At 37.8% G+C, this 16,825-nt stretch overlaps 1 protein-coding gene across 4 annotated transcripts in view; it reads left to right on the top strand.

The window, feature by feature from the left end:
* LOC150097270 (kelch-like protein 24) overlaps positions 1-16,825 on the top strand; it is a 218,732-nt gene that overhangs the window by 182,608 nt on the left and 19,299 nt on the right. For all 4 annotated transcript variants that reach the window (XM_090407144.1, XM_090407143.1, XM_090407141.1 and 1 more), the window contains one exon: positions 14,306-14,471. In XM_090407144.1, coding sequence (XP_090263270.1) covers positions 14,306-14,471 — 166 coding nt within the window. The remainder of the gene's footprint in view (positions 1-14,305; positions 14,472-16,825) is intronic.

Genomic DNA, 16,825 nt, shown 5'->3' with positions numbered 1-16,825 from the left:
TAGAAACTAAAGAGTTTCATGCTGAATATATAGAAAAAGTTTCAGCGGATGCAAGCATAAATAACCTTATGGGCAACTCATAGTAAAGGTGGAGTAAGCTCCAAATAACTTTCCTTAGTATTTTCCATAAATGTAAAGCACATCTCCTAGAGGACATGTATGGAAATAAGCCTTTGGCTCTCTATTTCAGTAATATATGATGGTTTATTTATTTTCAGTTTTTCAGTTACAATCTAGAAATTATTGAACAAAGAATTTAAAAAAAAAAAAAAAAAAAACATACTATACTGACATCGGAGGTCGCGGTATCTCTCAGATACAATTTACTGTCAACCTTTACATAACATGTGTTAAACCAAACTGACAGCAAAAAACAGTGCTGGATATCACTCGTAACATGAATGCACAGCTACTCATGACCTCCAAGCTATATACTGAGTTGTGTAGGAATATTTATATCAAGCATTTTGTATGTATCTGTCAGATCATCTGCGAGCTCTGCAGGGTTAAAGGCATGTTAATCAAAACTCTTGCTGCGTATATCTAGGGATTGCCGCAGTTAATTTCGCTGCGTTAATCAAATCCCGCGTTAAGCAAGGGATACCTGTATACTGTTATCTTTCACTCTCCTCAATAACCTCCTTATATTTGCCCTTGCATTCTCTTTATGTTCACTTTATGTTCTTTAGGGGAAAAAGGGATCTTTTTTATTGAGAGAGAAAAAACAGAGATTTTGTTCACAATTTCAGGATTTTATAACTGTTCAGTTAAAAAAAAAATCTAACCTAGGCATGGCTTATTCCTTCACAAGTTTAACCTTCAGTGGTTTTTTTTTTTTTTTTCATCTCCTATATGCATATATAAATATTTCCTGAAACATTCAGTTTTGTTCCCATTTTTTATAAATTGGTACAATAAGAACTGGATTTCTAAGTTATGCAGTGTAGCTGTCTGCAAAATTTGTCTCTTTATATAAGCATTTCTGATGGTTATCATCTCCACTGCTCTTTTCATATTTCAGATTTCTAATGCCATTTTGAACTTGAGTATTGTTTGCATTCCTTCTGGACATTTTGTACTACTGTTCTGTCTGAGAAGATGCAAAATGAATGCGAAACAGACTGAAAAAATGAAAGATGGCTTAAATTAAAGAATCGGAAATGAAATGAAAACTAGTAAAACTGAAGGAGCAAAAGAACGCAAGAATTTAGAAGCTAAAGTTAGTGATAAGGGAGGGGAGCAAAACAAGGTATGAATGAGGAAACGAAAATAAGATGTGGCAGAACAAGAGGTAATGAGACTACGGGAACAACAGAGAGGGAAATTGTCAGAATGCAAGATTTCATGAAACAGTTATTGAAAATGAAAAATGAAATGAGGAATATGCAGAGAGATATTATACGTTTAGTGGAAATTAATGAAAATGTGCAAAAGAATAGAATGAAAGAAAAAAGTGTAAAAGATGCAAGCAAGTGATCAGAAGTAAGAGATGACATGAAATATCAGGAGAATGGTATTGAAGAAGAGGCAGAAGTACTTGGCAATGGAAACATTAGTAGCGCATGAGAAATGATGCAAGAGAAATGGGGAGGGGAGCATGGGTGGACAGAGAGACATGGCATAGAGAGAGAGAGAGAGAGAGTAGATGTTGAAAGTAGCAGTGAATGTGAGTATGGAGATGGAGTATAGTGTGATGTAGGTGGGGAAGTTGAGACTGAATGGATATATGTGGTAAGCGATGATAAAGGTGATTGGGCAAGGGCTGGTGTGGTGGGGAAATGAAAAACAAGTAGCTCAAATAGGACTGATTATAGACCTAAAAATGAACTGCTGTTTGTTTATAAATGCCAGCAGTATCAGAAATAAGGGAGATATGGTTTCACCAAATGAGTTTATTTGTCCCAAAATCATTGGAATAAGTGAAACATGGTTGAATGAAGATGATATTGTAATGGGAATAGAAATGGAAGGATATAGTATTTTTTGTGAAGATAAAAAGGACAAGAAGGGAGGGGGGGGATGCTGCTGATGATAGCAGGGGATTTATGTTCACATAAGGTTGACATGACACCACCCCACATGTAACCATGTTATGAGGCAGTGTGGTGTGTGTGGGGGAGGGGGTTGACGGGAAGAAATATTTAGTTGGATGTTGCTATAGGCCAGGGAATGTGGAGAGTGGTGATGAAGAAATGTAAGAAATGTTCACTTGGATTAGTGAACAAAGGAAGGGTAATTATTATGGATGACTTTAATTATGGCGGCATAGATTGGAATGAAGGGACAACATTTGGGAATAAAAAGGATGAAATTCTCAAGTTCTTGAGACAACTTCTCACGCATCATGTAAGGAAGGGCCTGCGAGGATCAAGAGTTTTAGATCTGATCATTTCATTGGTCAATGTAATTCTAAGTGGGGATTTGCACTTTTCTCCAGTTGGTAAGAGTGATCATGCTGTGATCACCTGGGTTTTGGCTAGCCATTTGCAAACTTCTGTGAGGAAAGGATATATGAAGAAGTACAAGGCTTGTGATTATGACAAGCTTAGGAGACAGCTAAGAGTTATAGCATGGAATGAGGAGTTGAGTGACAAAGAAATAGATGCTGTTTGGGAACTGACAAAGAAATACATAACAGCATCAGTATGTAAATGTATTCCTAAAAGCTGAATAATGGACTTAAACATGAAATCTGGAAGAAGGTACTTTGGAGGAAGTACAAGAAGAATAATGATAATAATCGGTTACATGAAGAATATATAGAACAAACCAGGAGAGTGACTCAGTTTAATAAGGAAAACAAAAGTGGAGTATAAGCAGAAATTGGCAAATCAGGCAAAGAAAAATCCTCGAGTTTTTTAAATATGTAACAAGTAGAAGGAAGAATGATTATGGTAATATGATGTTAATGAATGTAAATGGTAACTTCCGCAGGAGTCATTGTTGTGGTATTCAGCGATCAAGTTATGAGAATTTTTCATCCATATCAGGGTGGAATCTTAAGGAACTTATGATTCCACCCTAAGTGTAGAGGACATAGGAGAGGAAGACTTAATTGTGAGTGAGCAGAGATATTTGAGGAAATAAATAAATTAGATGTCAATTAGGTGATAGGATTTGATTGCATATCACCATGTGTGTTAAGGGAATTGGCAATAACATTGGCATGCCTGTTCAATAAGTCTTACGATAGCACACATTTTAGAAATTATGGACTTTAGAACCGTGTTATAAATAACTCTTTTAATTTCCCGACGTTTCGATCTTCATATTAAGATCATCATCTGAAGCATATACAAATATACAGGACAAGCTGAGTTACATTACATACAGTAAGCTAGAGAAACAATGATTTGATCCCAGGTTATTCTACTGGCATGACCTCTAATGGAAAAAAAAAAAATTACAAATTAATTATTTAGAAACTACATCAAGCTAAATTCTATTTATGATAACATGAGCAAACATTCTTTCTTATAGATAGTTTTCTTTCAGTAACAATGATGTCCTATTTTTAGCATTACAATTGTTATTTTTGATTTAAGATCCTGGATTATCTACAGTCCTGTTTATAGTTACTCTTAGAGAGGAAGGTTCCGTGGGTCGAATATGTGCCTTCCATATGTTTGGGATTTTTAGACCATCATTATTGTTCAGATTGGGGTGGTTGATAATAATCTCACAGGCTTCCTTAAATTTGTGTTCATACCCACATGTTTTGGTGTGATGTAAACAACTGGTGCTTTTCCAGTCAATTCTATGTAAGGTGTTCAGGACATGATCGGAAAGGCCAGCTTCACAATAGTTATTATATTTAATGTATCGTTTATGTTCTTTTTGTCTGATAGGAATTGTGCATCCTGTTTCCCCTATATATGGTATGTTACAGGTGCAATAAATATGGTATACTCCAGGGCGGGCCAGTGGAGGGAGTGGTCTTTGGATGAGTTGAGTGAGCTTTTTAATTTTGCAGGAGATTTAAAGGTGGCTTTGAGATTGTATTTTTGTAGTATTAGTATTCTGTTTATTTTATTTGATGTCCCTTTAATGTAAGGAATGGTTATAGTTTTATTGTAGTCTGGTTTATCTTTTCTAAATCACTTAGGGAATTGAACAACGTAGATTCGAAGATAAATTAAATTATACTTTAATAAATATTTCCGATATTTCGGCAATGTCACGTTGCCATTTTCAAAAGGAACTTACAAAAAGGACCAAAGACCAACCACTTCTCCTAGACCTACCTGGTGTATACCAGGTCCCTTGCAGTTGTAAACTGTCGTACTTTGGCCAAACAGGCAGGACAGCGAATATCAGAATTTCTGAACACAAGGACTACATCCGGTTTCACAAGTACAGCCATTCTGGTCTTGCAGACCATGCTCTGGATACATGCCACAGAATACGGTGGAAGAAAGCTACAGTAATACACCGTAGCAAATACAAATTCGAAAGACTATTTATAGAATCAGCCTCAGCCCTAAGAAACTCTCCAAACTTCAACAAATTTGGTTATATGCGACTGCCCCAAATTTGGGAGGCATACATCAGCAGACCTTTAGCCCAACGGCCAAGAACACCTACTTAGCCCGCTAGAGGGCACCATCAGGACTTCTAGGAGAACGATAGCTTCATATCTTCATTCTCAGTTACTATGTTGTAGTGCCTGCGTGCACATGCCTTTTTGTAAGTTCCTTTTGAAAATGGCAACATGACGTTGCCAAAATATCGGAAATATTTATTAAAGTGTTTATTTTAATTTATATTCGAATCTACGTTGTTCAATTCCCTAAGTGATTTAGAAATGCATAACCAACGTATAAGCCTGTCTATGGTTTATCTTTGTTTTTTTATTAGTGTTTTGGCTGTAACCATTTTTTAGAAAAGTATTGCTGATAACTTTAAATTCATCTTTCAGTGCATGTTCATTGGAGAAGATCTTCAACTCTCTATTTTTCAGAGTATTACACCTAGTTTTTCTGTTGGTAGGAGTTTGTGTATACATTGGCCAATATGTGTCGGTTTCTGGTAAACAGTGAAGGAAAGATTGCCAGAAGGAAGACGTGTGACAAATGTATCTAGAAATGGAAGTGTGTTCTGTTTTTCAATCTCAGTTGTAAACTGTTTGTGTTGTTTGTTTAGGTGACTAAGGAAAGTGTCTAGTGTGTGGCGGCCGTGAGACAAGATCACGAAAACATCGTCAACGTATCTAAGCCAGACTTTGGGTTTTAAAGGAGAAGAATCTAAAGCATTAGAAATATATAGACGTTTGCACAAGTTAAAAAATAATGTTTAATTTGCCAAATATTTCGGTCTGAATATTACAGACCATCTTCAGTGGCTACATAGGAATAGTTTTAAAAAACAAAGTGGAATATGAACAATTGATCATTCCCACATAGAATGAGCCACGTGATGTCATATCGCTAAGTATTGGAAGAGTAAACATTTTTAAAGTAGATGTAATGCTAAAAATAGGACATCATTGTTACTGAAAGAAAACTATCTACAAGAAAGAATGTTTGCTTATGTTATCATAAATAGAATTTAGCTTGATGTAGTATCTAAATAATTAATTTGTATTTTTTTTTTAGTTTCTAAATAATTAATTTGTATTTTTTTTTTTTTTTCACTAGAAGTCATGCCAGTAGAATAACCTGTGATCAAAGCATTGTTTCTCTAGCTTACTGTATGTAATGTAACTCAGCTTGTCCTGTATATTTGTATATGCTCCAGATGATGATCTTAACATGAAGATCGAAGCGTCGGGAAATTAAAACAGTTATTTATAACATGGTTGTAAAGTCCATAATTTCTAAAATGAATGCTGATCACCATGCAACACTAAAAGAAAAGCTTACAATAGCACCAGTTCAAGGGAGTGGAAAAGGGTAAAATTATTCTACTGGATAAAGGCGATGGATAAGGCTTTGGCTACAAATTATAGGCAGTCTATATATATATGGAGTTGTGCTGAAGATACTAGAGAGATTAGTGAGTAGTAGGATACAGAAATATGTTGATTACAGATTGATCTGATAGATCTGATTTCAGGTCACTAGTCATGGTGGATCTTGAGGATTCTAATACATGAGCACTACAAGGTTTGTCGAATGAAAAAGAGGAATGGAGTGCACTGTCATCAGCAAAGCTATGTATAGTATTGGAGTCTTGCATTTATATGCAAGAGAAAGAGAGTGGGTAAAAGAACAGAACCCTGGAGTACTCCTGCGTTAGTGGGGAAATGTGAGCAAAGGAAACCATCCCCCATGATACTTAGTGAGCAACCCAATGAGAGAGATAGTGATCCAGTTACAGGGTGTGGAAGGCAGACCATAGGACAGCAGTTTGTTAAGTAGGTCCCTGTGCCAAACCAATCAAATGCCTTTGAGATGGCAACGGCAACCACGTGAGTATCTCCAAATTTTTCCATGACTTAAGTCCAGAGGTGGGTGGTGAAGGCAAGAAGATCAACTATAGATTGCAAGTGGTAGAATCCATACTGCTTGTCACTGATTAGTTGGTATGTATCTAGGCTGTTCAAGAGTTGGTTGTTGAAAACCTTCTCCGTAATTTTAGAGAGAACAGAAGTTAGAGCAATTGGACTGTAGTTCGTTGTTGACTTTTAACACCTTTCTTTGGGATAAGCTGGATGTGGAACTGTTTACGTGTTGAAGAGTAGATACTTTTAGTTTAGGTGCAATTTTTAACACAATAGGTGGGATACCATCAGGATCAGATGCCTTAAGAATCCTTAATAATTTGATGGTTATTAAAGATTCTTTGGATTTTTTTTTTTTTTTTTGTCAGAAGACTAGACTATGGGCGACATGAAGGGAACCATTCTTGGTTGAGTGGAGTGTACTTTGTCTAAGTACATTAGACATCAATGCAGGAATTGGAAGAGAAGAGTGATGCCAGTAAGTTGGCTATGCCTTTAGATGAGGTAACTATAGTACCATTTGGATGTGAGAGTGGTGGAAATCTGGGTGGGCAGAAGTTGCACCCAATGGCCTTGGCAAGAGATCAGAAAGAGCAACTGCTATTTGGGCATTAGGTGAGTTTGCAGCATTTGACCCTTTCAAAGTCTGACTTAGACTTGGTGATGATTCTTTTACAACTGTTGCAGAGTGAGCAGCTGGAGTTTGATTTTGGGCTATTCGTGGAGCAGAAGTTTTTTTCCTTTACAGCATTGACACATTTTTGAGAACTAAGCCTTGGATGATGACTGAGACTTTGGAGTGGAATATGGGATGAAAGCCTTCATTCTTGTGAGGATGATTTCTGCTATTCAGTGTGAGCACATATCCCCTAAGTTTGTCATAGTCACCAGCTTTATAGTACCGCATAAATCCTTTCTTGACTAAAATTTCCCCATGTTGAGCAACCTCCCAGGAGAAGACTGCATAGTTACTTTCCCCAGTCAGAGGTAGAGTGGCTACTGCAGTTATAGATACATCTTTTGATGTTATTACCAGATCTGACATTCTCAAACCCCTTTCCCCTTCCATCACATGCTGTTTCAAGTAATTATGCCTTGGTAACTGTATAAATTCCACTTCCATTTTGCCATTTGCCCTTTCCTCCTTCCGATCTATAATCATCATAGTTGAAGTCTCCCATGATAATTGCTCTACTTGCACTCATTACGGTAATCTGCTGATGCATGTCATCCACATCTTCTGGAAGGTCTATAGCAGCAACCAACAATATAGTTTGTTCCATTGACCTCTATCTCACAGACAGCCTCAGTTGAACCATTTTCATCAAATCTACGATCTTCCTTAGCTTCTATTTTTGTTGGTTGAAGTTCTTTGGCTATCATTAACATTTTTGAGAACCAAGCCTTGGATAAGATAAGTAGCTGAGAATTTGGAGTGGAATTCTCAGCCTACTCCTGCCCTATTTCTTCTATCTTCTCTGAAAATACAGTATCCATTACATTCTATTGCTGTAACTACCTCATTTTTTGACAACAGATCTTGCTGATGCCAATAATTTTTAGTCAAGTTAAGCAGACTAATTGCAAAAACTCCTCTCCTTTAGTTCTGATACCTCACGCATTCATGTACATGCATTTCAACATGCTTCTGCCCACAATTACCTTTACATAATGTCATTACCTACCCATTCACATTTGAAACCTTGGAAACTGCATCCAGCTCTTCATAATAATTCCTTCAATCATACTTATCTATCTCAGGGGTAGCTATTTCCACACAGTCATTACTGCACTCGCACTCATTTGTCCCAGGGGTAGTTAGACACATGCTTTATTGCTCCCCACCAATATCATTGACTCATTGGCAATCATGGCCCTTCTTCATTCTCTCCTATCATACTGAGGCATCAGACTCACAATCTTTACTTTTTTTTACTCTTCATTTTTGCTTCTTCTAACAACTTTCATATCTTTTTTCATTCCCTATTTCTCACCCTTCAAATAATTTGTGCATGCCAAAACACTTAACTTATTTGCTTCATTCTTCGGCAAACTCAAAGTTTTACTAACATCCTGTATCTTTGCACCTGGAAAACATGCTGTTATCATCGAATCCCCCATACAATACTATTTCTTTTTTCCCACTTTCTCAATATGCTTTTCCCATTCACTTCTTTCATTCTCTGACCTTCTGTAACATACCAATTGTTTCTCCAGTCACTCGAGCTCACATTTTGTCCTGTGAAGGAGTCTTGTAAGCATCTAATTTCTTGCCATCCTGGCATCTCATCAACTATATTATCCAACTATATGTTATTATTATTATTATTACTATATTAATATCCCCATACTATTTCTTTTTTCCCACTTTTTCAATATGCTTTTCCCCATTCACTTCTTTCTTTCATTCTCTGTCCTTCTGTAGCATACCAATTGTTTCTCCAGTCACTTGAGCTCACATTTTGTCCTGTGAAGGAGTCTTGTAAACGTCTAATTTCTTGCCATCCTGGCATCTCATCAACTATATATTATTATTATTATTACTATATTAATATCCCCATACAATACTATTTCTTTTTTCCCACTTTCTCAGTATGCTTTTTCCCATTCACTTCTTTCTTTCATTCTCTGTCCTGGACCACACCAATTGTTTCTCCAGTCACTCGAGCTCACATTTTGTCCTATGAAGGAGTCTTGTAAGTGTGTAATTTCTTGCCATCCTGGCATCTCATCAACTATATTATTACTTTCTACCACTTTCTTCAAACTTCTTCTCATTCGTATTTCCTGTACTATCATTCACTGTTCCTGCTACATTCTCCATAGCACTTTGACGAGCCTGCCTTATACCCATAATATTATTATTATTATTATTCAGGCCTCCATGGAGTCAAAAGCCTCATCATGGGAAGTCTCTCCTAGGAAACACAAAGTCTATCATACCACCCCTTAAACTCATTGACCATTCTTGCTCTCACCACTCTATCAGGCAATGCATTCCATGGTTCAACCACTCTCTTGCTCACAGTTTCCTTTCATAACTTCCATGGATTGTCCCTTGTCATGACTCCTCCTCGCTGATCAACCAAGCGAAAGAACTCCCCAGTGTCAACCCTGTAACCACCTCTAAAAAGTTTAAAAATCTCAATCATATCACCTCTCCTCCTTCTATCCACCAAACTCTGCAGTCCACATTTCCTCAGCCGATCCTCATAACTAACATTGTACAGTCCTGAAAACCATCTTTGTTATCTGCCTTTGTACCCTTTCCACAGTTAATTTATCCCCTTCAAATCCTGGGGACCAAATCTGAGAACAATAGTCTAAGTGTGGTCTGATCAGGGTCTTGTACAACGGAATGATGACTCTTTTATCTCTGCAGGTCAGCGTCCTTCTCATTATTGCAGCAATCCTCTGTGTTACCTTCACTACCTTTGCAATATGTCCCCTAAATTTCAGATTTCTATCAATCATCAATCCCAGATCTCTTGTCTCCCCCTACTTCCTCCAGTATAACTCCTCCCATAGAGTATGCAGCATCCTATCGATGTTTCCCAAACCTCAAGACCTTACATTTTGCTGCATTAAATCGACACCCCCATTCATTTGCCCATCTGTCTAGCTTATTCAAATCCTCTTGCAGGGCTACCACATCTGCACTATTACTAATAACCCTTCCCAGCTTCACATCATCTGCAAACAACTGAATATTTCCCTGCAATCCACTGACAATTTCATTGATATAAAGGTTAAACAATATAGGTCCCAGTACTGAGCCTTCTGGAACCAAACTTGTAGCCTCTGCCTCCTTGAAACTTCCCCACCATACACAACTCTCTGATACCTGTCGGACAGCCAATCCTGAATCCAGTTGACCAACCTGACATCCAAACCCATGTGCTGCAACTTAAATGTCAGCTTATCATGTGGCACCCTGTCACATGGCTCTGCTAAATCCAAGAAAATGGCAGTATATGTCTTTCCCTCATCTGCTGTTCTTGTAACTTTATTATAAAAGGCCAGCATATTACTAAAACAAGAGTGCCCCCTTCACAAATCCATGTTGATCCTCACAGATAAGATTACCCTCATCTGCCCAATGCCGTATACGGTCCGTCACTAATTTCTCCAAGAACCTAACAACTACTGATGACACACAAACTGGCCTATAATTAGACACTTCCAGTCTGCTTCCACCCTTATGCAATGGCACTATCTTATCTTCCTTCCATTCCCTGGGCACCTTTCCAGTAGCCAGACTTTCATTGAAAAGCCAGTCAAAGGAACTGTCAGTTCTTTAGCACATTCTCTCAAAATGCATGGTGAAATACCATCCAGTCCCACAGCTTTACTGACATCCATAGTACTCAGTATTTGGAACGAACTCTCCTCCTGCACCTCTAAACTCGAACCTGTCCTATCCCTCTAGTATTAAAATTTACTCCTCCAGGATGAAATACTCCAATAAAGTGTTCATTGAACAATTCCACTATGTCCTCTACATCAGTCACTCTATTCCCATTTTTATCCCACAATGTCATTCTTCCACAATCATTTCTCCTCCTACTGGGCACATATCTAAAAAATTCCCTAGGATTTTCTTTGGATCTTAGGGCCAATCTCTTCTCATATTTAAGTTTCGCCTTCCTTACCATACTAGTCACTTTCCTGGCCCGTGTCTTATATTCTTCATGCATCTCCTCTTCACCTGTTGACTTATGACCTATGACCTCTTTTTCGAATGCAGTTCCTGTTTAATATTGTTTGTCATTCACTTTACACCAAATTGTGTCCTCTTCTACAGCTTACTATTGCTGCTAACAAATATTCCTTCACAATTTCCTAAGCACTGATAATATCCCGGCCTTCCAATTCCTCCCTTCATGAAACTTTCCCAAGTTGATGTCTAAGACTATTATAATCACCTGCCTTATACTTCCACATACATTCCCATCTCTTTGATACTCCTGCATGTCTATTCATCTTCCAAGTCAAAACCACATGGTCATTCTCTCCAACTGGTGGGAGAAATGTCATCTCAGTTATTATCAACTCTTCTGATGCTATGACCAAATCCAAAACTCAACTCTCGAACATCTTGTTCCCTCTATTACATGTTGCCTAAGACATTTGTCCATCAAGAATTCTAGAAATTCCATTCCCTTATTGCTACATGCATCTTCCACTCCCCAGTTTATACTGCTGTAGTTAAAATCTCCCATAACAATCATTCTTCTTGCACTTGCCAAGCTCAGCTGTCTAAACATCTCCTGTTCCCCACCCTCTGTGCTTCTTGGTTTGTAGCGACACCCCACTAAGTATCCTGTCTTTCCCACTTCTACCTCACACCATATGCTTTCAAAATTATTAGTGTCACTGCATTCCAAAGCCTCCAATCTTAGAGGACATAAGTCATCACTTATCATAAGCGGTACTCTACTACCACGCTTTCCCTTCCTATCTTGCCGAAAAATGCTGTACCCTGCTACTTCTATTCCTGTTATTATATCCTCTTCTGTCAACCACGTCTCAGTGATCCCAATAATCTTTGGCCAAGCTGATGCTATCAGCACCACCATTTCCTCTCCTTTATTCCAGATACTCCTGGCATTAGTATAAAGCATAAAAATGCCACTGTTTCTATACTCAGCATTATCCCCTCTAGACTCCACTGAGCTCAGCGTTACCTGATGTCGTCCCCCTTCTCCCAAGTATCCATTCCCATAAGAGGCCACCCCTGCTACCATCTGCCCTGGGAATTCTATTTTCCTGCATTGACACGCTGACTCATTCAGAACAGCAATCTGCCTACGTCCTTCCTCATTCAAAACTCTCGAACATTTTGTTCCCTCTATTACATGTTGCCTAAGACATTTGTCCATCAAGAATTCTAGAAATTCCATTCCCTTATTGCTACATGCATCTTCCACTCCCCAGTGGTCTCTCACATACACGCGGTCTCCCGCATACAATTCCTTTCTGTCCTCAAACTCCCTCGAAGCATCCACATATTCCAATCTTCTCTTCTGACACATTCTAGCTATTATGTTATTCAATATTACTGCTCTTCTGCTCAGCTCGTCACTATCGTACCTAGGCAACACACACCCTATCTTTCCTCTCTGCATCTTCTTTTGTACAACCTCAAGCAAGAATTTCATATCTCTCGCTGCCCAATTTACATTGCCTCTCAAGTCATTTGTTCCGACCATCACAATCATCTCATCCACACTTTCACTCCTCTTAATTGCCATTGCCACACTTTCTATTGTTCCTCCAGGCAAACACTCATCATGCATCCTATCTTGAACACCACGGATCATTGAGTCCCCATACATTACACCTCTTACCACCCTGTTCCTCAAATGCTCACATGCATCCCTCACTCTCTCTACTCTAACACTTTCTCTCTGTGTTCCCCTACTTACCTGCCTTCCTGACATCACTCTATCCCTGGTTCCAGTGCTCCCTCTCTCATACTGTTTCCATTCTCTCCTCTTCTATCATTCCCATAACTCTCTTCCACTGTTCCTATTCTCTCCTCTTCTGTCATTTCCATATCTCTCTTTCATTCCCTCTCTTCCACTTATCCTATTCTCTCCTCTTCTGTCATTCACATAACTCTCTCTCATTCCCTCTCTTCCACTTATCCTATTCTCGCCTCTTCTGTCATTCACATAACTCTCTCTCTCATTCTCTCTCTTTTACTGTTCCTATTCTCTCCTCTTCTATCATTTCCATAATGCTCTCTCATTCCCTCTCTTCTACTGTTCCCATTCTCTCCTCTTCTGCCATTCTCATAACTCTCATTTCCTCTCTTCTACTGTTCCTGTTCTCTCCTCTTCTACCATTCCCATAACTCTCTCTCACTCCTACTCTGATTTGCCTTGCATTCATCTCTTCCATTCACCTAATCTCATCTTTCACACTTCTCATCTCATTCCCTAGATATTCCACCTGTTCTTTCAGCTCATCTATCTCTCTCTCTGCAAGTCAGCCACTCTTATTTGCCATTCATCTCCATTGAGACCATCTCCGAAAACTTCACAATCCTTCAACCTTTCCATACTCCCCACTTTCATTATTTTATTTATATTTCTCTCGTCATTCTTTCCCTCTATCATACCACTCATCTCTCTACATGGAGAATCTCCTGCCTCTGACTCAACGAGGTCAATTATAGTCATCTCTAACTCACCAAGTTCCTCCCATTGCCTGCATTTTGCGCATATACGTATTTACCCTTTTCTCACCTGCCACATATACAACTGCTGGGATGCATACATTCCACAACTCCAGTATGCTACAAAATCCCGTATGATATCACACAAAATTTAGTCCTTAAATGCGACGGGGGGGGGGGGGGGGGCAATATACCATTATAATTTTAACTGCTGCTGTCGCCATTATTCAAATAGTGTCAAGGAACTATTACAACTAAATGCTAGTAGCACAAATCTCGACAGAAGTCGGATTATTTGCCGATTATAAAAGCACTTTTTTCAGCACAGCTCAAATTTCCCACCACGTTCTCCAGCACCTCTAGAGCCCTCAATCAATATCAGTTTACTTCATTATTTCACTTCCAACAAAACTCACATTTCTTGTACTTCTTATGAAATATTTCTGACAAATATTCTCTCCATTCTTGCATATACTGTTACTAATATGTTCTGCACTCTCTTGTTGATATTATAAAAATATGAAATATAAACTTGCAAACAATTATCTGAGATATTCAAAATAGCTTACTTTCTAATAAGTAATTATGTAGTACATTGTGTATAATAATCATTTGATATTGATGATAATAATCATTACTATTATCATCATTTATATAATCTTCCCACTTTTTATCATTAGGAGGATGGCATGCATCAACAGAAAATACAAACAAAGTAGAGTTCTATGATCCTGTCAGTAATGAGTGGCATTCCAAAAAACCTATGAGAGAGAGGAGATATCAACCTGGAGTAGCAGTAGTAAATGAAAAGATTTATGTGTGCGGAGGTGAAGAAGGATGGGACAGGTACTTATATAAATATAATACTGGCATTTTTCTAAGTAATCATGGTATTATAGCAATTGGGAAATAATCAGAGCTGAGTATATTATTAGCCTGCACATGCACATGCTGTTACTGATATGTTCTGCACTCTCTTGTTGATATCATAAAAAATGTGACATTTAAAAAAATGGCAAGAATTTTATTAGCTGCAATTTTATTAATTATACAAGTTGTCACTAAAGAAATGAATATTTTATTTTAATGATTTATTGATACACATATTGGTAACAAATATATATATTTTTTGTAAAATTTTATGACAGCTATCAAATAAAATTCAGAACAGCAGGGACGTATTCAGAAACTGAATTGGAAGTATGTATAAGCATTCTGTCAGCCTAGAAACATATTTTATTAAAAAATAATCATAACTATTTTAACAGCTTTATCCAGTTAATGTAAAAATAAAATTTTCCATTAGAAATATATTCACTCCAAAATCCCAATATGTTTTTGTGCCTTATAATACATCTCATGCTGCATTGGTTGTCATGATGGATGATCAGAGCTGAGTTCAGGGTTTAGGTAGATGGTCCTGTTCAAGTTGTATATTACAGTCTCCAACACAAGTTACTGGGAACAATGAAATACAAAAGGTATGGGATTAACCTTAGAGGTGAACTTTATATAGACATATGGAATGTATGGGGTCTAGAGATGGGTACTCTTCATATTGTCTGTAAAGAGATAGAAAAGTATAAAATTGACATCCTGGGAATTACAGAGACACCAGATGGAATGGAGAAAGTTGTTTCAAAAGCAAGGATGGTAAGTTAGTTATTCATTTAAGAGGTGGCTCAAAGTATCATGCAGGTAGCTGTGATATCAAGGAACCTTCAGGCAAGACAGATAGGCCTGATGAAGAGTGAGGATTCTACAAAAACCTGCAGACTGTGTTGAACTTCTTGCCAAGAAGTTCTGAATGTGCGTTTCATCTTAGGGAACTTTAATGCAAAAGTGAAAAAGAGTATCAGAGTGAGGCCTGAGTGTGGTATGTGTAGTCTGTAACACCAGTAGTAAAAGAATGTTGGAATATTCCCATGCTAACAGATTAATTATTACCAATACCTGCTTCCATAAAACATCCAAGACTGACGTATACTTGGACATCTAACATTGTTATGTTAAGGCACCATAATTATAATCTGACCATCAATTAGTAAGAGAAAAGTAAGACTGAAACTCCAAACCATCCAAGTCAGGCCCATTCCACAAGACTGGATGTCAAAGTAATCCCTAATGGGTTCACAGAAGAAACATCGACACAGTTGGATGATCTTTAGGAGACTAGTGAGGAGAACTCAAACTCACCTGAAATGTTCTGAGAAGGAGTTAAGGTTATAATACAAGATACAACCAATAAGTATCTTAGCCCAATTAGAAGACCAAAAGATCCATGCATATCAGATTCAACATGGGATCTGATCCAAATGAGGTGGTTGGAGAAACAAAGAGACACATGGACTGAAGAATATAAAAGATTACATGGAAGTAAGAGAAGCAATCAGACAGGAGGGGGAAATTTTTTATGATAATAAATGTGAAGAGAGAGAATTCCAGATAAAGAGGCACAATTATAAAAGGATGTTTCGTTTAGTTTGTGACCTAAAGCACAAATTTAAGCCTAAACTGAACATCATCAAAGACAGGAATGGAGCAGTTCTAAAGAAGAACTGAAAATCAGAAACATATGAAAGGAGTAGAGTACTGCGAGGAACTGTATAGCAGAGAGGATGAAGAACATTTGGAAATGTGCTCTCACCAGGAAAATTTCGATTTGGAACTTCCTACACTTAGGCATGAGAGTGTAAGAGCAATTACGCAGCTTAGCAACAGTAAGCAACAGGTGATAATAGAATTCAGCTCAGTTAATTATTACCACAGGGAATGGAAGGGTAAGAGTGTTTCATAGATTAATTACAAGGATATGGGAGACAGGATCATGGTTTTTAGAGACTAGAAGAAGTCGGCTTCATCCCACTGCACAAGAAGGGAGATATGAAGGATTGCAAGAACTATAGAACTATTATTTTAATATCTCATGCAGGAAGATTTTATTAAAGATCATTCTAAATAGGATTGAGGCCAGAGTTGAGGCAGAGATGCCTAAGGAACAGACAGATTTAGGAAAGGAAAGAATACCAGAGATCAGATCCTTTGTCTTAGACAGATTGTTGAAAAGTGTAAAGAATTTAGACTACCTTGGTAATATGTGTCATAGACTACTCCAAAGCTTTTGACTGTGTTCAGCATATAAAATTGTGGGAGGTAATGAAATTAAGAGCTCACTTCAGTGAGTACAGGAGTGGCAAACC

This window comes from Typopeltis vanoorti, chromosome 17, assembly GCF_054136105.1.
Source record: "Typopeltis vanoorti isolate ZY-2024b chromosome 17, IOZ_Tvanoo_1.0, whole genome shotgun sequence".
Classification (NCBI taxonomy): Eukaryota; Metazoa; Arthropoda; class Arachnida; order Uropygi; family Thelyphonidae; genus Typopeltis; species Typopeltis vanoorti.
This window is presented reverse-complemented; position numbering and strand designations above follow the sequence as displayed.